The sequence below is a fragment of the Engystomops pustulosus genome, chromosome 5 (genome assembly GCF_040894005.1).
Source record: "Engystomops pustulosus chromosome 5, aEngPut4.maternal, whole genome shotgun sequence".
Taxonomy (NCBI): Eukaryota; Metazoa; Chordata; class Amphibia; order Anura; family Leptodactylidae; genus Engystomops; species Engystomops pustulosus.
In genome coordinates, this window is record NC_092415.1 from 91,590,394 (window position 1) to 91,613,204 (window position 22,811).

General features: G+C 38.9%; 1 protein-coding gene across 2 annotated transcripts; it reads right to left on the reverse strand.

The window, feature by feature from the left end:
* Positions 1-3,515: 3,515 nt before the first annotated feature.
* LOC140133075 (serpin B4-like) lies at positions 3,516-20,871 on the reverse strand. Of its 2 annotated transcripts, none has more exons than XM_072152675.1 (8): positions 20,776-20,871; positions 14,160-14,332; positions 13,755-13,844; positions 13,308-13,427; positions 12,071-12,182; positions 9,770-9,909; positions 5,389-5,544; positions 3,516-4,050 (listed from the first exon to the last, which is right to left on the reverse strand). In XM_072152675.1, the coding sequence occupies exons 1-8, from the start codon at positions 20,846-20,848 to the stop codon at positions 3,649-3,651; spliced, it is 1,266 nt and encodes a 421-aa protein (XP_072008776.1). In that variant the 5' UTR covers positions 20,849-20,871; the 3' UTR covers positions 3,516-3,648. The 2 variants fall into 2 exon arrangements, with proteins under 2 accessions (XP_072008776.1, XP_072008777.1); XM_072152676.1 differs by lacking the exon at positions 20,776-20,871 and adding an exon at positions 16,362-16,404.
* Positions 20,872-22,811: the final 1,940 nt, after the last annotated feature.

Here is a 22,811-nt window from a genome sequence, read left to right on the forward strand (position 1 = left end):
TAAACCGCCCTGATAAGGGAGAACCCACTATCAGGAACCTATATGATGGTCCCTGAGCGACCCTACAAGATGACAGGAAAACCTACTTCGTCTGGCAGCTGCTGGATGGTGGAGCGGACAGGTAACTGGAATACAGATATAGGTCAGTGTTCACACTGGTAACAGAAACCGAGACAGACAGGAAGGTGGGGTCACACTAGGAGATAAACGATACTGAGGGACAAACAACAGATACAGACAGACAAGCGAAGTCAAACAAACCGGGTCAAAACCAAGATGGCGGCAAAGGTACAGATTCGTATAGCAAGTAGAATGGTCAGGAGATAAAGCAGAAGTCAATACACAGAATAGCAAGAAACGCAACAGCACTAGATACACAGATAGATTACAATAACCAGCACCAGATGAAGGGCTGGGTAGAATATAAAGCAGTAATGGACACTACCTCCAGTACTGACTGGCTCAGCAATCATCACTCAAACCGCAGCTGCAGGCAAAATGAGTTCAAAGACACACTCAGCTTTCCCAAGATCAGTAATGGAGCTGTCAATCACAGGCAGCTCTGGGTGTGGTTTTCCAGCAAGAAGCCTGAAACCTGATCTCATCAGAACAATTTGCGAGTTCTGACCGTACCCCCCTTTTATGAGGGGCCACTGGACCCTCAACTAAAGATGTTCTATCTGTTCCCAAGCAAATAAGATCGTGGGCCTTCAGCAGATTTTTGCAGGCTTGTGCCCAAACAGAACAAAGGGTGGACACAACGGCATCTGCAATTGGATAACCATAACTGCAGAGAAATGGGGACTTAGCGGTAGATGGGGAGTCTTGGTGATTGTACACAAACTTAGCAATAGCTAGCTGTGTACCCCAATCTTCCTGGCAGTCAGATACAAAACTCCTGAGGTACTGCTCAACCCACAAACTGTCTTGATCAGATTGCCCAGCAGTCTCAGGATGACAGGACGGTGTTCCAGACAGTTGTATCCCCAACTTTTTACAGAACTCACTCCAGAAACCCACAGATACAAATGGTTCCCCCTGATCAAAAATAACAGACTCAGGTACCCCATGCAGTTTAAGAACATTGTCAATGAACAGATTGGCAAATTCCTTGGCATTAGGCAATTTCTCTAGCGGAAAGAAATGACACATTTTAGATACATGGTCAATAACCACCCAAATTACTGTCATACCCTGAGATGAAGGCAAATTTTTGACAAAATTCATAGAAACATGTGTCCATGGTTTACACTGAACAGAATGATGAGCAGAGGATTGGTCAGACAAGCCCAATCTAAACTGGTATCTTAAGGCTCTATCATTCCAACCGCTTTGAATGGACCACCTCCTGAACTCTAATAATCCTCCGCAGCACGTTTACCCTGACGTAAGGCAGTCAACTGAGCCTCAGCAAAACTGGTTTTATCTGGCTCCTCATATAAAGACCCCAAGGCTGAAAAGAAAAGGTCTACTGAGGACACCTCTGGGGCATCAGGGGCTAAAGAAAATGCCCATTCCTGAGGGCTACCACGCAGAAGTGACATGATGTTATCTACCCTCTGATCCATCAGTACAATTTGTGAGGTCTGACAGTTTTATTGTGTTTTAACACATTTTCAAAGTTAAACGATTGTGTACTAGAAAGAAAAAAAATTTCGCCATCTTCTGACGCAAATAACTTTTTCATACTTTGCTGTATGAAGCTGTGTTAGGTGTAATTTTTTTACGAAATGAGACGATGTTTTCATTGCTACCATTTTGAGGTCTAAAATGTTTTGGTCACTTTTTATTCCATTTTTTATGTGATGGAAAATGGTGTAAAAGTCGCATTTCAAACATTTGGGTGATATTTTCCGTTACGTGGTTCAGCACCGGCAATAACTGTTTATATATTTTGATAGATTGGGCATTTTGGGGCGCTGCAATACCTATTGTTTCTGTGGCTTTTACTGTATATTATGTATTATATCAGTTTTAGGTAAAGGGGGGTGATTTGAAGTTTTAGGGTTTTTTTACTTATTTTTAATTTTTCTTTTTTTACTATTTTTTAGACCCTCTAGGGTAAATTAACCCTAGATAGTCTGATCGTTCCTACCATATACTGCAATACTACTGTATTGCAGTATATGGCATTTCTGCACAGTATACATTATACTGTATACTGGCTCGTAAGAAAACTGCAGAAACAATGCAGCCTCGGGTCTGCTGTCATGGCAACCAATCGCCGCCCCGATGACATTCGGGAGGAGCGACGATCGGATCCAAGAAGGCGGCGCCCATGCGCTCCCGTCTTTAAAACACCAGAGGAGTTAATAGCCACGATCAGTGGAAGCTCCAACCGCGGTTATAAGTGGTAGGGGGTTGCTGCACTATGCAACAAACCCCACCTATGTATGAAGAGCGCTTTGCCCATGAGCCCTCTTCATACACCCCCGCACCTCTGCACCGTACAGCGCAGAGTGTCAAGGGGTTATTGATAACAGTTGCATTTACAAAACACATTGTAAAAGCGTTGTTAACGTATGCGTATGTGTAATTAGGCAAATCACCTCTCCTAAGCTGTTGTAAAGCACTTCAAAACACAACATGTGAACATGCCCTGTGGGTGTTTATCGACCACATGTATTTCCATGGAAACACATATGCGTATTTGTTTATGACGAGGCCCGCTAAAGGGCGCTAGCATTGCATTTGTAAATGCAGCGACAGAAGAATGTGTGCACCTGAAACCGTCTTTCTTCATTGCTAGAAGTATAAGTAGCTGTGTGAACATTTTCACAGCTACTTACACTAAGGGCACTTTCACGTCATGTTTTTAATGCGTTTTTTGACGCATTCCAAAGGTTTGAAATTTGAGAATTTTCTTTCATGGGCAAACCCCTTTAAGAAGTGTTTGCTCTAGTTTTATGTGGGGCTGCATTGTATCCCACACTTTAGAATGTGCAGCTAAAGCGGCGTGGTAGTATTTTGTTGGAGTTTGTGTCACATTTAATACACCAATACTACAGAATTGTGTCACACGTTGTACATAAAATGTGGACCAAAAACAGATGGCGCACACCTCCCGAGCAATGCAGAGTGCGCCAGATAATTGAAGAATGTGCGCCAGTATTCAATAATCTGATGCAATCTATACATTTGTGTTGCAAACTGCACTTTTGATAAATCTGGGCCAGTGTGTCAGATTGCAATGCAATTTATTCACTGATCCAATTTTTTTACACTTGTATAAAAGAACACAAAAACTAACCAAAATCACGTGAACGTAGATATGATGGAAAGTTATCAGTTTTTCGCTGATCCTTTCTACAATGCTTGTGTAAAAGCAGCTGAAGAAAAAGCTGCTCATGAATAATTCTTTCCATTCAGTATTTGGAGAGTATTTTAGTTGTTGATTTAGCTCTCTAAGGAGATAAGACAAGGACTTTCTTTCAGGTTCTTAATGTATGAGCAATGTGAAAACAGAATAGAAAGCATATTCATAGTAGCAGGAAGAATAAAAAGACACAGAAACATTTTCTTTAATAAAGTATATTGCACAGTTTACTATTACAATCTGCGCTGTTGATTTCAGAACTATAGAAGATGTTTTTCTAATGTACAATCCTGCATAGTTATACAATTAATTTAGAGCTAGTTTTATCCATTTTAAGGAAAATAAACTTTGGAATGAAAAAGAATTGTATCAAAAGTAATGTGTTTTATGAAAGACAAAAATGGGTGTTTAACTATAAATTTCTTAGGCAGAATAAGAGACTTTGGGACAATGACTGCACCAGTTGCAGCAGCAGCCTCTGTTCCTTCTTCATTCACTTCAATATAGCATTTATGAATCATTTGGGAAACATAGAGGCCTTTGTCAGATATGCCAGATAAATTTGCCTTCTGTTGACTGAAAGCATCTATCATTCCCATGTTTTCTAAGTACTGAACTAAATTGTAGCTTGTCTCTATCTTGAAGCGTGGTAGTTGGATCTCTACTTTCGTGGATGTCAAATTTTCTGAGTTTGTCCATTTCATTAAAGATTCAGCTGTGATTTGGTTGTCTATCTAAGGTAAAACATATATAAAAATAGAGTGCATATTAATGTAAGTTGATTACATCAGGGAGAGTATGTTCTGTATTTTAGTTTTTTGATGATTGAAACATATGTCAGATCAATTGTACGTTTACATATAGCAGTTTAGTTGATATTGCTACTAGTGTTGAACAGAGTCGCTGGGAGTTGGGGATGAAGTTGAGGCGAACATAGGCCAAAACTTCTAATGAACTAAACGGTTCTGCTCCGCTCAACACTAATTGCTACACCTACAAAAAATCATATACCAACAATGAAGTGATTTCATCTTCAATAAATAATGTTCATTTCATCATATACAATTGAGCACAACCTTAACTCATGAAAACATGTATTCTACAAGTAAGGGCCAGTTCACATGTCTTTAAGGACTACAGTTACATTCTTCAGTTTTTTTGAGCCAAAAGGGGAACAGCAGAAGAGGTGCGAGTCTTTCCCTTATATTTTACCTATGTATAGTCACTGGAAAGACTTGTTTTGTGTGTTCTGCCTCAACTAGTTTTGGCCTGAAATAACTTGGGATATAAAGCAGATGTGAGCTGGCCCTAATCTAGATATCTGAAAATTACATCTTTGGTGTAAAGTAAAACACTAAATTCCAGTAACGAGATGTAGAACATGCCAATATATAAAGGTTTAGATTAGGTTGACCTGAACAGTTAATTTAATACTCTGTAGTTCCCCATCGCCCCTTCTCAGATTTTAACATTCCCAAGAGTATTAAACAGGCCAGCTCAAATAAAATTAGTCAATGAACACTCTACAATTTACTTGCCATATCCTGAGCTGCTGCAATAATTGGGGAAAAAAGTATTTAGTCAGCCACCAATTGTGCAAATTCTCCCACCTTAAAGATGAGAGTCCTGTATGTAACATCATAGGTAGACCTCAATACTTTAAAATTAGTCGTACTTTGCACTTCATATTTCTTACCTTATTGTATGCCAGAAAACCGGGACAAAATTCTGTTAGGTAAGCATTATTTTTGAAACATAGACTTTTTGGTGTGAAACCACACTCCCTTTTAATAAGCCATGCCCCTTTTGTCATACTAGTCCTAGCAGTGCTTGAAAACTGTCTAAAACACTTTATAAATGTGGCACAGGCAGTTTTTTTTAGAAATTATGACAGAGTTCTCAATAAATCTCCCCCAAAGTGTTAAGTAAATGTAGATATAAAGTATGTGTGTGTATATATATATATACCGGTATATATATATATATATATATATATATATATATATATATATATATATATATATATATAAATACTGTATTTATATATTTTTTTAAATTAATAAAAGTATTACCTTTTGTAGGCCAGCAATGTCATTGGGTAGAATAATGAACATAGATAGTTCTCCAGTTGCATAAGGTAGTTCAATAATTTGGGCATCAATCTCATCTATTTCACCAAAGTTAAACTTTTCAGTTTGGCTCATCATTGGAACTGAAATTTCTGAATCCTAAAAACAAATGCAGTGGTTTAAATATGAGCTGAATCAACGACCTATAAAATGTCTCATTACTAAAGTGCCAAACAAGAAATATCTCATGATCGGTAAAACCCGTCTCAATACATTCACAACCTTAGTTTTGGAAAACATATTGATGACTTTGGTTACAGAGGTGTATCTAATAGATATAGTATATCAAATAGAAGAATATATCAGTTCTGCCTGCTGTTGATTGGAGGTGAGGGGGTAGAGCTCAGCTTCAGGGTTACTGCAATGAGTAGCTAAGAAATTTGCATGAAGAGAGAGGATGTTGACCATCTAAATCTAACTCGTGTTTGTAGGGGAGCTCTGCTACATCCATGTCATTTTATTTTATTAGTACATTAGGAGACTTAACAAACAAAATGTTTATAGGGTTTTGAAAGCCCACCCATAAATCCTCCATTATTAAAACTATTCCACTGTACCCCTCGGTTTTTGATAAGCTTGTTTACCTTTTAGACATCTCAAATATATTCAAATAAAATGGAGGCTCTATTAGGTATGTTCACATTTTCACAAAATGTCTATTTAGTCCTAAAATGTAGACATTCCTGTATAATAATGTCTACATTTAATAAAGAAATTGCTCTCATTTGTTTGTTGTTTTGGTTTCTCCTGAGTATGGCAATACCCCACATGTGGATGTAAAGCACTGTATGGGCCCACAACATGACATAGCAGGGAAGAAGGGCAATTGAGCTGTTGGAGGGAACATTTTGGTGGAATGGTTTAACCGGTTAAGGACCAGGCCCTTTCTTGTTTCTTCATTTCCATTTTTCATTCCCCACCTTCAAAAATCTATAACTAAAACCTAGCGTGAATTTATCATGGTGTAAAGTGTGGATTTTGAAAGTTTTCTGCTATGGCAAGAAACAAAGTACAAAGTACAAAGTGAAAAGTGAAAATTATAATTTTTAGATGACATGACAAATTAGTGTCTAGTATGCTCAGTTGGACATTACGAACTATACTATCTCCCTTACTGTCCTTCATTTCCAGGTTGAATTCCTTAGTAGTTGCCACCATCTTCTGTCCATAACTGGTAATGAAAGGAGGGTTTACTTGTTAACCAATTATAAGTTGTGTTTTATCATTGTCAGTCCTGTCATGCCCCAAAGTTTCTTATTGGCGAATGCCTGAATCTTTGCCCAGAGTGGAAGTTAACTTATAGTCCCTTTGGATGAAATTCCAGATTTTTCTGTGAGTGCTGAGTTACAGCACACACCACTACAGCAGCCTGCTGCTGCTGTCTCATCTCAGGGCAATCTCCCTCCAACAGGCCTGCAGGATTCTAACTGTCAGAGTATGTCTTAACCTTGCTGCCCAAGCAACCACTTCTATCTTTTCAAGCCCCAAGTTCCTGAATCTGGGCTGTGAGCTTCCTTTACCAAACTGCATCCAACCAGCTACCCCGGACGTTTGCAGATAGGACCACTACCTCAGCCTGTTTTGTCTGCTGCATTGAAGTCTTGAAGACTGTCAGTTCCACCTGTGATCCCTGGCTACCGCTAACATCATGGGTCTCCCCTTTACCATCTACGGGTCTACTCCCTGCTGTGTTCCCAAATAAAATTTTGTGACCATAGATATAACATTAAGTGGGTTACCCCAGGTACATGAAATGTCATAATACATGGACATAAACTGCTGTTTGGGCACCCAGTAGAGCAGAAATGGTAAGGAGCACTGTTATTGCTGGACTGGATTTTGGGTGCTATGGGCCATTTGCAGTGGCAAGAACAGTGAAAATCGTATGACATTAGTGAGCCGTGGAGTGTGCAAGTTTTTCATCTGGCTTTTAAGTTGTTCAAAACCAGTGCAAAAATTAAAGTCTAAGGTAATGACACTTGACATTTTTCTATATAACTTGTATGTTATATGAGTTATATATGTACTTTTTATTATATAAAAATGAATTTATTTGTGGAAAATGGACAAATCCTTTAACACCTTAAGAATGCGGTCTATTTTGGCCTTAAGGACAGAGCACTTTTTTTTGTTTTTTCATACTTGAATTCCAGAAGACAAAACTTTATTTTTTCTTTTTTTGACATAGTTGTTATTTATTAACCGTTTCCTTCAGGAAAACATAATATAACAGCTATGTTTATTTTTTTATTAAAGGGGTATTCCGGGAATATGAACGTCTGACACAAAAACCCATGATGATATAAATAAATGAATACAACAATACTTAATGTCATTAGTCACAAAACTGAGCTTAAATAATTTGATTTTATGATTTACAAAATGTATGGCCCCTCTAGAGTAGGTGGAGTTATCTCTAAGATGGCCGTCACTGGAAACTACAAGTTCCATGATCCTTTAGTTCTCAGTAACTCCTCCTACCACTTATGCTCTGCTAACAGTGATGATCTAACAGGCTTTCTTGCTCTGTTACCATATTAATGATGTGTAACTGCCATCACCACAACACTGACCATACTGGATGCACTGCAACCAACCGACAACAGCCAAACATAGTGGTGATCACATGACCCTGCCCAGGCAGGTGCAGGACATGTGATGTGGACATGTGACCAGCAGCCATCTTCTGTCCTGCGACGGACCGCACGGAGGAAATTAACGGACTGATTAAAGGGCCAGTAGCATTTTAATTCTTCATTACTGTCTATGTCATCAGCATTTTCTGCTAAGGGGAGCAAAATTTTAAATAACAACTAATTATACATTAGCTTATATTTTGAGTGCCCACTTGTATATGAATTATGCTGATTCCTGGAATACCCCTTTAAACATTTACCTGGTTAACCCTACAGTAAACAAAAAATTAGAACAAAGTATTTCGTAGTTTAGGGCAATTACGGAAATACTAAACATGTATAGGTTTTCTTATGTTTTACTGCTTTAGCAAATAAATACACCTTTTTGGGGGGATATTTATGTTTGTGTCGCCTTATTCTGAAACTATTATGCAACTGCACTTTTGAATCCCTTTAAAAAAAAAAAAATTTGAGGCTGTTTTTTGTTTTCATTTTAACAATGTCTGCTTAGCCAAAGTTGCTATAGATGTGGCAATACCCATATAATTTATTTTATTTTTAATATTCTGTATATTAACTTATGAAAAAAGTGAAAAAATAATCCGTGGAAGGATGAATAAAAACATCCTTTTTTACCCTGTTTTTATTCATCCTTCCATGGAGCCATACACTGCTGAATAATTGTTTCCTTTTTTGTATATTTTGGACGGACCCCCATCAGGTTATGTCTGAGCAGTGGAAAGAGACTGATTATTTCTTCAGGTGAGCTGTTTTCTAAAAAAATTTTTTATTTTTGTATATTTACTTATGGGGAAATTAGAGATTTGTGTTCTATTATTATTTGGTGGTAGGGGGTGACAGATGGAACCCTCTTCCTTCTGTCTATCCCGTTAGCTGCCGAAATCAAGCTTGTTGTTCCTGCAGGACAGATGCAGCAGGGACCAGGCTTTGCTGATGATTGGACTGAAACTCACACAGTGGCAGCCCGATCATCAGGATGAGTATGCTCATTCGAATGCAGTAAGGACCTGCTAATTAGGACAAGCATACTAGTCCTTTGTCGTTAAGGTGTTAAAGGGAACCTGTCACCAGCTTTTACTCCACTAGGAACTTACATCACCCTTATATAATATCCTTTCTAGGCTTAAATATACAAAGATACCTTTAAAGTCAAATGAAAATAAGGGGAAAAGATCCACCTTTTGACCTGAGATGAGTCAGGAGGGGGGGGGGGGGGTGCAACACTTCAGATACCCCTATTTTGGGATATAAATTACCATGGTAAACGTATGGAATCAAATTACAGATAAGAATCTTCTCTTTCAAATTGTTTCAGGGTTGTGGTTCTGTGAGTTACAGAACCAGAGATGCAGGAAGTCCAAACACAATTGACTCATCCGTAGCAGAAAAGTGTCTCTTTTGCAAATGGCTTAAAAAGTGGTTTTAGGTATTTGGACAACATTTCACGTACTAGAAAGGGTTATTTACCTAAAGAGGGGCTGTTGGTTTATCTCTGTAAAAGCTGATTCCAGGTTCAATTTAAACAATTATACAGTGAGTGGCTATATTAAATCACCTACTGTAACCCTTAAAAAAATACTGTCTTTTATAGCTTATATAGCGAATAATTTAGTTTACCCATGACATAGTAGTTTATTTTTTATATAAGAATATTTAAAGGTGACTACCTTTTTTATATAAAATGGAGCATTTGTTGTATTTGCCACATTAAACTTTTTCTTCCACTGACCCTTAAAATATACAGCATTCACTAAGATTATTGAAGTAGATTTGTCCAGTGAATCAGAAAATAAATCCTTGATTTTGCCTGCAATAAAAAAAAAAAATAAATGCATTATTCATATAGTACAGTTTGCTTACAGGTAGAATGTATATTGGTAATTTTCACAACATATTTTTCACCTACCTACAAATAACATGTAATGATCTTCCATGGATATGTGATTATTTTCGGATTATTTGGGGCTGCACTGACAACCATTTAATTCATGACCAATTAGTATTTTTTTCTATTTTAGTACTTTTGATGAATAAAAATATATTTTGTAGAAAAAAGTGTTTTTTTATTATGGGACCCAGTACTTTTTTCTTCAACAACATTGCTGTATTGCTTGTTTTTGTTGACGGATTGTAGGTTATTGTCATATATTAAGTATTATACATTTTTTCTTCCCGTAGCATCTAACACCTATTTCCCACCAGAGATACAAAAAGCTAAAGACCCCTTTCCGCCGCAGCCCTTTTTCCTTTTCATTTTTCACTCCCCACCTTCAAAAATCTATACCTTTTTTATTTTTCCATGCACAGAGCTGCCTGATGGCTTGTTTTCTGCGTAACAAATTGCACTTCAAAATAATGGTATTTAATATTCCATACCGTGTACTGGGAAGTGGGAAAAATTCCAAATGCAGTGAAATTGGTGAAAAAACGCATTTGCGCCGTTTTCTTGTGGGCAAATGACATGTCTACTTTATTCTTTGGGTTGGTACGATTATTGGGATATGAAATTTTTATAGCTTTTATAATGTTTTCATACATTTACAAAAAATTTAAACCTCCTGTATAAAATACTGTTTATTTATATTTATATCAGTTCTAGGGAAAGGGGGGTGATTTGAATTTTTAGGTTTTTTATTATAATTTTTTAACTTGTTTTTATTTTTATTTTTACTATTATTGAGACTCCCTAGGGTACTTTAACCCTAGATTGTCCGATTGATCCTATCATATACTGCCATACTATGGGGATTTTCCTCCCCATGTGCTGATCGCAAAACCCGGGGCTGTCATGGCAATGGATCGCCATTCCCAGATGACGTCATGCCATTTTTTGAAGCTAGCACCAACCACTGGTGTTACCGGTAAGCCTTTGCTGCAATATGCATGAACGACTTACCGGCTATGGAGAAGGCTCAGACCGTGAGCCCTCTCCATGCACCCGCACCTGGCATGTGACGTACTATTACGTCTCATGTCGGTAAGGGGTTAAAATGCAAGCTGAATATAATTTTTTTTACTACATGTGTATCCAGCTCTGTAGCTATAACAGAACCATAACCTTGATCCCTCATTGGTCTTTATAAAAGTTTTACCCAGCTCACAGCAAGAATAGCTGCCAGTTTGTGGAAGAAGACTTAATGGTGATAACGAGCCATTTGCATTACAAGAAAAAGAACTAAAAAGTAGATTAATGGCTAGAGGATACCTACAAGGTCAGTTGGATAAGGCATTACTAAAATTAGCTGCTTTGTCAAAACAAAAATGATTACAACCGAGGTATAAGAAAAGAGGTTATGTAGAAAATAAATAGGAGAGTAACAGGTCATGCTATGATATATGTTTTAGAGAACATCAGAGATCAGTAATTATGGGTAATGGGTGTTCTCATCTTATTCAACAAATCAGGGAATATCTTGATGAGAACCCTGAATTACTAAGGTTTTCTGGTATTGAGAAGGTAGAAGTCAATCCTGTACTGCATCCTATAATAAAGTTCTATGCACATTAAATTGGTGAGTGCCACACTTCTGTTTATAGTTTTATGATCTTGATGGGATCTGAAAGAAGAGATTGTATAAAAAGCATGTTTCTAGGTATCACAGAAGTGAAGATATGGGCACCTGAAATGACACTACCATTGGAACCACTAAATTTGACCCATCTTATGTGAAAATGGGAAGAGAAGAGTCATATTTAACCAACTTTGGGGAATTTTTCTAGAAAGGACATTTCATACCCTACCTGAGAGGACTAGTTGTTTAGTGGGGTAATACCTGGTGACAGGTTCCCTTCAAATACAGCAAACAGTTGCTATGTATGGAGGGCATCCAGCTTCAGAAAGCTCCCAATTAACCCTTGTTAAAAATGTGTCATAATATTAGCCCATGTAACGTATTAGAAAATTGTAAAGTGACAATTGTTGTAGAAACTAGAGCCTGATGCATAAGGAATTTATAAGAAGTCTGTACCTTTTGTCTTCTCTTCTACCCATGAGTTTATTTTTAGCCTTGTTTTATCATCTTGAAAATCAACTGTTTCGACCTTTGCGTCGTAAAGTTCCTTGGCAGATGTCAAATATTCCTGAAGAATAGATCAATATCTAAAACTTTATTTTCTATGGACATTGAATTGTACAGTAAACTATAGAATTTATTTCCACTGTACCATCAATTTGTATATTGAATACAAACCCAAGTGGATTTTTCATTTAAATCTATTGCTTTATTTATGGAAGTTTAAAATAAATCCAGGTCTACTGAGCTGTAATGAAAAATGCCACAGAAATATGGCAGTCATTATTAAAAGTAGTGGATTATAATATAACCGGTTTGGGCAGTAGTGGGGGCCCAAACCTTCTAAGGGGCCCAAGGCCACCCTAATAACCCGCCAAATTTTATACTGAAGGGCCTTCACCTATTTTCATGCTCTCCATACAAATGTACACGAGAGCTATTACAAAACCTTTGAAGGTTCGCCATAGTTCCTAAATCCACAAATTAAAAACAGACAGAATGGACACATCCTCCGTTCCCCAAGAAGCTTGATTCTAGTACCAAATTTAGGAAGTGAATTCCATAATATTCATATAGCTCAGGGCCCATGGCGGTCTTAATCCGCCCCTGATTATTACTTATTGGAAAGCGTTTAATTGGGAATAGAATGGTTCTGCTATTATTATTATTATTATTATTATTATTATTATTATCTTATTAAAAGTAATATTGGTGTATATACACTCATTAACAAAACATGATACAAAGCAATTGTTAAAATTGAATGAAACTTTAAGGGGAAATTTATCATAGCTTGTATTCCAGTCTTCTGGCCTACAATTACTGACTGGAACCCAGTCAGTAATTGCAATTTATTAACCGAACTACACCACCCTCACACCAATTAGGAGGGATGGGGCTAAGATAGCAGGAGTCCATGGAGCTGGTAATAGCACAATTCTAAGCTGAGCCTCTTAGTATACAATGGGTATGAAAAATATTAAGACGCCTTTTACATTTTTTACTCTTTGTTTTATTGCAGCCCAGTGGTAAGATCAAAAAAGTTCTTTTTTTGCTCATTAATACACTGAATAAACAATGAATAAAAACAGAAATGCCGATATTTTTGCAAATTTATTGAACAAGAAAAACTGAAATATCACATGGTCATAAGTATTTAGACTCTTTTCTGTGACAGTTATGTAAAACTTACCTCTAACAAAGGGAAGTTCAGTTGAGTGAATGCTGCATTGGCAATGGCAAGCACTGAGTCACTCGTTGGGGATTTTAGCTGAGTTAACAGTTCATGGAATTGATTATGCACATCAGAAACCTATTTGATAAAATTTTTGTAATAAAAGGTAAAGCATACCTGGTTAGTATAAATGTTATTTTCATTACTAAATATACTATGAACAGATTGTGTAGTTCTGTAGATAGTAAAATTTATAATACAACTATACAAATATAAAATGTAGAAAAAAATAATGTACAGTTATCTTAGATCCAATAGCGAAGTACCATTCATATATTTTATATATCATTGTTTTGTTATAAAAAATATGTTATACCACAACAAATTACATTTATTTCAATATCAGTCCTAAGTTAGCAGCGACAATAGATTTATCCTTGCCATTTGAGTAAAAAGGGAAATTACCTCATCTCTCTTGATTTTTTTTCCACATGATTTTTCAATCCCTCTCCTCTCATCTTTAGGTGTTGTTTCAGAGTCAAGCAAATGAAGAACCTGAAATGAAAGCAATGTGAAATCGTGAGTGTTTTTGTCATTGTTAAAATTTTATGGGAACATTATAGAGATAAAACAGTAGGAATACAAGTATTAGTGTGAAAAACAGATGCCAAGAATGATATATTCTTTAACATTAGCCCTAAAGGGTATTAGAATGACTTGCCCTTTTTAAGCACCTTTACACTTTATCAATTTTTTGCAAATATAAATTAATTTTGAAGGTTGTGCTTGAGGTTCACTGACAAACATATATGCTTGTGCTTTAACTTTACCGACAAACATATATGCTCTAATATACAAGATGGATCTTACCTTTTTAATTTGAGTTGAAGTTTCTTCCCTTGCTCCAAGAAGCACTAATCCCAGGGTTGCAGAGATACTTAGTGGCGATATTGCATTGTTTTTATCAATTTCAGAGCTACTTATCTTATTGGAGAGGTCAAATGAAAATCGATTGAGACTTCTGCTGATGGAATCCATGGTGCCTTAACAAGTAAAACAGAAGTAATATTGGTATGCTATTAATCATATTAAGTCCTATAATTTTATACACATTACATTTTGTTTACTGTACAGTGAAAATCCTTCGGGTGCCACCAGTTTAAGAGGATCTGTGAAAAACATAAGCCAGACTGAAGCAGATTAGCTATGAAAATCAAATGTTATAATTAGTTTTTTTGCAGCTGATTTTGCCTGCTTTAGTGTGCAGGTAGTCTTAGGGTGCATTAACATGTTCAGTTTTTGAAGCCAAAGGCAAAGGCATCTGTGGATCATAATGGGTGAGAACATATCATTGAAATAAGCTGTTCCTTCTCTCTTTTCAGTCCACCCCTGGTTTGGACATCAAAAACTGCGTGTGAAAAAATAAAATGAGAACGCACCCTTGTTTTGTTTGTACCTTTTTTGTTCTTTTTAAAGGACACCTGTCAGCTAGAAAAACAGAACTATCTGCACATATTAATGAAAACCCGTCCCTAGCCCATTTGTCCCACTGTCAAAATCAATAATGTAGCCGAACATACCGACGAGCTCCGCCACACTGTGGCACTTAGCGATCAGATCGCCGGCCATATCCTGCAACGGTCTGGCGTATTCATGAGGGGGCCTTCCAGGGGGTGGTGACTGCAGCATCAAGCCTAGTGCACGCTGCAGTGACTGCCAGCACCTAGTATGGGAAGGTTGGAGAGACAGAAGAGAGGGGAGTGCCTGGACGGCAATCGGACCGCCACATTGTGGCGGAGCTTATGAGTGTGTTCTGCTATATCAATTATATTGACAGTGGGGTAAATGGAAGAGGGCTAGGGATAGTTTTTCATTAGTATGTGAAGCTAATTCAGGTGTCCTTTAAACTACCTTCTTCACAAAATAGCAGCAAAAACAGTGGAAAAAAATGGCATGCATGTAACACATGTGATTAATCATGAAACAGCACATGGCTGCTCTTGTAGCAGCCTTAGAGAAACTGAGAAAAAAAACGCAGCCGGCAACTATTCACGTATGAAAAGTCACCGGCGGCAGCAAGTGCGCAGTCGCAGGGACAGTAACACCCCGCACTAGCCCACCCCCAGATTTGGGCAAATAATCGCAAGTGCTAGCAATATATATGCCCCAATATATATTTATATTTTGAGTCAAATTCTTTTTCAAAGTTAAATACAAAAAGGAGAAATGTAATTATTACAATAGTATTTTATTGTATTTTCTTAATCACTTGCTAGTAGCTGGAAACACGTAGGTGGCTGCATTTCTCATTGTATAGCTGAAAACATGTTGGGCCAGAATAGGTGTGTCAGAAAACCTGTCCTAACCAGACAACTAGGATTGCATATGAATAAGGTAGTTTTTATGGCTGGTGTGAACTTGTTTAAACGTCTAACATGTATAAAAATGTGCACACCCAAGAATGATTAATCAATATATATTAATGTCAATTATTACAGTTTATTTGGCAGTGACAATGCCAGTGCTTTATATAGGTTGACACACCTAGACTCTCCCACAAAAGTATAGGAGAACTTTTAAGTCCAGAGTCAGGTTGCAACCAATTCAGTAAAAGTACAACACAAAAATTCTCAGTGAGAAACATTTTGTTCTTATTTCTTCATTGATTTTATTTTTAAACACTTAGCAACCAGACTGTTTTGGGTCTAGATGTTCAAACAGAGCCATCATCAGGGGGATACTGTGACTTCGGTCACGGGTCAGACCAGATATGGGGACCTGGGGTCACAGTCTCTCCTCTCCCTTCCAGAAGCAAGACAGCTCTGAAGCTATTGAACAGGGCCAGCGTTAGAGGAGACTGGAGGGCAAACTTGGCAATTGCCCAGGTCCCCAAGCTTTCAGAAGGATCTATGACAGTTGCTTATGACAATGGATAGGAAACATCAGTGTCAGTCTGTAGTATCTAGCAGTGTGCAGTGCTGCAGCTACTCCGGAAGTCACATGATACCCAGGCCTTCCCTGCTACCTGTGTGTGTGTCTGAAGGGAGGGGGATGCAGGATATTTGCACTGACCTGTTGAAGCTGTTCTAAAATGGCTCATCATAGAGGTCCTTCACTGAATTTTAGTTTTTCTGTCTGTAACGTGTAATAATTGGTAAAATGAAAATCCATGTACATGTGTATTCCTTCCTGATGGTTTTACATGAGCTTATATTGTGTTTCAGTTAGTATATATCTGTCTATGGGGGAGATTTATTATGCCTTCTATTCCAGCTTGCTGGCATGCAAGGCAAGGAATAGTCACACCTGCCACAGATATAGGAACCTTTAGAGCAGTGATGGCGAACCTTTTGGAGACAGAGTGCCCAAGCTACAACCAAAACCCACGTATATTTTTTGCAAAGTGCCAACATGACAATTTAAGCCGTAACTTATTGCTTATTGCTGTAGCACATGTTTTAATTGTATTGGCCTCCTGAATTCACCAATACAATAGAAAGATGATGGAGAAATTTGTTTTGTAGCTTCCCTCCAGGGCCCCCTGAAGAGACAGAATCAGGGGACCCAGAACAGGAACTCCAATGAAAACCCATCTCTATCCAGACCATCTCGCTCCTCCTGTGGCCCTGCCAGCCAAGGATGTCGCTTTAAAATAGTGCTGAGCATGGCACGTCCTGGGCTGTATTGGATAACAGGAGAAAGCCTTGAGTCCTAGCTGGCAAACTCTGTGTTGGGCTGAAGGCCTGGGTGCCCACAGAAAGGGCTCTGAGTGCCAGCTCTGGCACCCGTGCCATAGGTTCGCCATCACTGCTTTAGAGGCTTCTTCATTTACTGTAACCTGCACCAGAATGCTTGCACAGATTGACCTGGTCTAGATTCCAATATCTGTGAGTGCTGCTTTGGAATTACTAAGATTTCACAGCATGACCAGCGTTACTAAGAGGTTCCAGCGGGTGCAGTGTGCATTATTTGCCAGTCTTAAATCTACAATATACATATATAAGTGTGTGTTTGTATATGTCTATCTATGTTTGTAGGATGATGTAGTGTGATGTTTTTTTTACATCTCATTTTTGAGATCCTGCACTCATTCATTTAAGCATCTATGACCAGTCTGGATATCTGAACATTTACATTTGACATTGCTGGATGTGATGGGATTCATCTCACATAGGATAGGAGGGTCCAGAATACCGGAGTGGCTGGCGCTTGCGGCCTAGGCGCGCTGATGTCACAGTGCTTGGTATGGGGACCGGAGGGCTGTCCTAGAGCCTGGCAGGTCTTCAGCAGGGGGTGTGTGCAAGAAATATGGAGGGAGAGGCTGATGTACTGGTTCTCCCTGGGGCAATCACTGAGTGTCGGTAAGATAGGTCCCTGGGTAATGGATGGGGAAGCCCGTGGTGGTAGACAGCCATATCCAGGGATCAGACGGAGGCAACATTGTGCAAATCAACTCACAGTTCTTTATTGAACAGGAAGCAGGTAACAGGCCTAAACGGTCAACAGCAGATTCAGGTACTGCAGTGGTCATGGAGAGTGGTCCTCAGGAATAAAGCACCAGCCTGGTAGTAGATGCGGGCTAAGGTAAGTGAGATGGAGCTGTGTCCAAACTGTGGAAGCTGCAGCTCTGGATTAGAGCCTCCTGACTCAATTTACTGGATTGGTATCTGTGGCAGCACTGAAGGTGTGCTGTTGACTGGCTCCCTGTTCACTCAGGTCTGGACTGGACCAGCTAAGACTGGACTAAGACCACATGCTCCCACTGCACAGGGGTTTTATACCCCCCCTCCCTCAGGTGGTAGCACCTCTCCAATCACACTCCAGTTTACAATGCAGCTACATAATTGGATAACATCTTACACCCATTTAACTTTCCAGGCAGAGGCTACAGCTGCAGATCACCCTGCATTATCCCTTGGGTGAATTGTGTAGGCTAGATGGATCCTGACAGGTAGAGGGCCTTATTCACAACTATCCCCTTGCACTTACGTTGGCAGTGGTGTTTCACATTACATATACACATTAACAGCATTTTTTAATGCAGTGGTTCTCAACCTTTCTAATGCTGGGACCCCACAATACAGTTCCTCATGTTGTGGTGACCCCAAACCATGCTACTCGCAGTAAAAACACAATATAATTGCGGCTCTGATGGCTTTAGGCGACCCCCGGTTTTGGTCGTATGACCCCCGCTGGGGTCCCGACCCACAGGTTGAGAACCACTGTTTTAATGGAATGACAGACTGATAACTAGCCACCCTGTGGTTATAAAGTAACTACACTGCTGTACCACAGACCATAATGTTACTGACACAAGTCCACTTCTGTACAACCAGTACATTGACATTTTATATTAGTAATGATCTTTGTAAACATTGTGTTATATTTTGCACCATCAGAGTTATGCAGTAGTCCTGAGTCACTAGAAATGCTTGGTCTGCATTGCATCTTTTGGATGCTAAACTTGTCCATAGACTTATACTGGCAAAAGCCTCATCTTTTGCCTCTGTCTGCTCAGTATATGTTGCATACAACAGGAAACTATATAAGAAACTATATATGAAAACCTGCTTCCAGCTGGAAAGTGCAGTGTACACTCAGCAGATGCTGAGATTCCCACTTTTGTTTGTGGGGATTCTTGGTCTAATTTCACAGTATGTTAGTTACATTGTCTCTCCCTCCCCTTGCTCTCTCAGCTCTTATCCCTTCCTATGCCTACTGTAATCTAATAGTAACAGAGGAAGCTTCAGCACACAGTGGGTGGGAGGGAGCACGCTAAAAACAGTGTAATAGCCTTTGAAGCTGCAGCACGGAGGGGTTTTGGTAAAGCCCCCCCACAGCCCTTCTGGCCCATTAGCACAATTTAAAAAGTTTATTTCAGAAGGAAGGAGGCAATGGCTAACAAATATAAGAAGATAACTACTGTCACTGTGCCTTGATCTATGAGTAAGTGTCCCAGGTTCATCATGCTTTATTTTGATGGTAGATTTTCTTTAAAGAGGACCTGTCAGCCTAAATTATGCCCCAATTCAAACATAGTCACCTAACCCAAGTTAAATTTATCCTCCTGTCTTCAGGAAAAGATTAGGAAAATGTACCTTTATTTTCTGACCTCGCAGGTCATTCACAGAACCGGTTGCGCTTGCGCGATACAAGCGATGCTGCCAGTCTGAGTGACTGACATGGCCCTGAACATAGCGCTTGTGCACTGGATGCCATCGTCGCCAGCATCCAGTACAAAAGTGCCAGAATTGGAACCCGGGCAGTGGTGGCTGCAATTACATAGAGGAGTGCCGGCATGCCCCCTTATGAATATACGCAACCGCAGGCACAAAGTCCATAGATCCAATGGACTCTTATTTGGTAAGAGGTCAGAAAATCAAGGTACATTTTCCTAATCTTTTCCTGAAGACAGGGGGATAAATAGAAAGGGGCTGGGGAGTGGATTAGGCAACTATGTTTGAATGGGGGCATAATTTAGGCTGACAGGTCCTCTTTAAATGCTACGTGACAACTTATGCAATTACACATATCTTTGTCTTCAGAATCAAGAAGGGAAAACAATATTTTAAAAAAAGCCATATTATTGATCACTTGATTGGCAAACTATTCACAGTCAAGTTTGATTTAGACAAATTTATTATGGTCCACACCATTTTACTCTTCCCATTCCAGTATTGCTTCTGAACTTATCTGGATTGTTAAAAGTGTTGCTGCCCTCCGTTGACCGCAACTAGTAAAAATATTAATGTCATGAGTAATGTCAGGATTGTTTCTCCAAAGCACTCATCTTATGATGGTATAGGATAGAGGACAGTAAAACAATGGAAAAGACACAGCTTTGCTGTTCTGAATGTTTTCAATGTACTGTAATGTAGTAATTCTGACCCTAAAAGCAGAAATTGGGGGCTAGAGCTGAAAGGGTTAGTTCCCATTTTAAAACATATCCCCTGTTCACAGGATAGTAGACCCCCACCAATCACTAAAACAAGACACTCTAGATCCAGAGAACAGAGATTCAATTTTCTCTTACTGGTGGAGCTGCAGGCTGAGCATGTGCCCTAAGATATGGAGTGTCTTAAAGGAAACCTACCACGTGAAATAGTAGGTGTAAGCTGCAAATACCGAGCACCAGCTCAGGGTGAGCTGGTGCCGGAGATTATTTTCATTATTTTGATAAACCGCTGTATTGCGTTTTAAACACTTTTTAATGTTTAAATGTGAAGCAGCTTTGGCGCACCATGCGGGCGTGCGCTTGGTGCGCCGAAGCTGCTTCACATATAAAGATTAAAAGTGGTTAAACCGCAATACAGCAGTTTATGAAAATAACAAAATTAAGCTCCGGCACCAGCTCACCCTGAGCTCACCCTCGGTATTTGCAGCTTACACCTACTATTTCACGTGGTAGGTTTCCTTTAACATTTTATATTATTTATATTATATTTAGATCAATTCTCAGAGAAAAAGAGAGAAAAATGATATTTACCTTTTCTCTCGAAATGCTGAATGCAGATGAATCCAAATGAATAAGGAAATACAATTTCACAATGTTTAGTCATTTATACCACACCCATTGCCTGTGTTTGCAAGCTAAATAAATGCAAAGTACTTACGCTGACATTAATTCTTTCCAAATCTTGCCTCTTGTCTTTATTTTATATTATTCTTTTCTTTTTTTTTATCATAGTATCATAATATATAAGGCTAGAAAAAGACACATCAAGTTCAACCTTTAAGAATGAAATAAATATTTTTTCTCTCCATAAAGTCATCCAGGCCTTTATTAAACATGTACACAGAGTCCGCCATAACAACCTCCTGTGGCAGAGAGTTCCATAGTCTCACTGCTCTTACATTAAAGAACCTTTGTCTATATTGATGGTAAAATCGCCTCTCCTCTAGGCGTAGAGGATGCCCCCTTGTCATGGTCTCAGGCCTAGGTATAAAAAGATCTTTTCAGCTGCAGTCTTTTTAGTTTTTCAGTAATTGACTGTTTAGAACATAATTGAACCTTTGGTTTCCATGGCACAAGTGCATAACTTTACATTTATCTACATTAAATCTCATCAACCATTTCTCTGCCCACTCCTCAAGCTTCCACAGATCCTTCTTTAATGTTATACTATCGGCCTCAGTATTTATTACTTTACACAGCTTAGTACATGCAGAAGACGGGAGTGTATGCCATCTGGGCCCGGTGATTTGTCTATCTTGGTGGTTGTGAGGTGGTGCTGTACCTCTTCCTGGGTTAAACTCTTGACATTCCAAGAATTTATATCATTCCTCATCATGGCTTCCACCAGGGGATTTTCTCGGGTAAAAACAGTCAGTAGATTGGCCTTTTCCTCATCTCCTTCCACCATGACCCCCAAGTTATTCCTCAGAGGGCCCACACTCTCCGTTTTTATTTTCTTATCATTTATATACTTTGGGATTATTTTTGCTCTCCTTGGAAATATTTCTCTCAGTCTCTATTTTTGCAGCCTTTATCTGCTTTTAAGAGGATTTATTTCTCTCTCTATAAAAAAAAAATTGGAAAATTTGGCCTCCTGAAATTTAGAGTGTTTGTTGCCCCTCCACTAACAATCTTAGTAAAGCATAATACAAAATCAATGATATTGTGGTCACTATTACCCAGGTTCCCCCCAACCTGTAATTTTGATTCAGATCTGTTGGTTAGGGTAAAGTCCAGCAGTGCCCCCCCCCCCTGTTTTTGGCTCCAGGACTATTTGCGACGGGTAATTTTCTTTTGTTGTTTACAAAAACCTGCTACTTGTGAAGGACCTGCAGGTTTCTGCCCCACAGTCAAAATTGGGATAATTGAAGTTCCCCATGATAAGTAGTTCACCATGCTTTGAAGTTGCATCCATTTGATCAGTCGGTCCTCTGCTGCCTCCATTATATTTGAAGCCTTATTACAAGCTTGTAGCAAAATTTTATTATTCTTTTTTCCTCCCCTTACATCTACATTTTCGTTTGCGTCACCGATGTCATCTTGCAAGACAGGTTTGTGGCAAGATTTCAGAATGAAACAAACCCTCCCCCTTTTTTACTTATACAATCATTTCTAAAAAGAATAAAAGCATCTATAGTAACAGCCGAGTCATAGCTATTGTTCACTAATGTCTCTCACTAATACCATCATATTTGCGCTCTAAAATTAACAGTTCCAGTTTCTCCATTTTGTTTGTGAGGCTTCTGACATTTGTGTACATACACTTTTTGTGGTTTTCCCGATCCCTATTCCTTTGGTTCTTATTCCCCATTCTTATCCCAGCCCTCCTTCCTCCCCCATGTACCATGACTCTTCCCAGTTCCCTATCTACACTGTCTTGCCCTGCACAAGTTTAGTTGCCCTCCCCCCACAAGTTTAAACACTTCCCCAAGCTTCAAGCCATTTTTTTTCCCGAAACAGCGGCACCCTCCCCATTGAGATGCAGCCCATTCCAACTGTGGAGCTTGTAACTGACAGCAATGTCCGCCCAGTTTTCCATGAACCCAAAGCACTCTTTCTTACACTAA

What these genes read in the sequence shown, in the direction of transcription:
- LOC140133075 (XM_072152675.1), bottom strand. Translation starts at nt 20,848, where the DNA reads ATGACTAAACATTGTGAAATTGTATTTCCTTATTCATTTGGATTCATC. An exon ending in TCAGCATTTCGAGAGAAAAG is followed by an intron (nt 14,333 to 20,775) that starts GTAAATATCATT and finishes TTACTTGTTAAG; the next exon opens with GCACCATGGATTCCATCAGC. An exon ending in CTCCATTTTATATAAAAAAG is followed by an intron (nt 5,545 to 9,769) that starts GTAGTCACCTTT and finishes ATTTGTTTTTAG; the next exon opens with GATTCAGAAATTTCAGTTCC.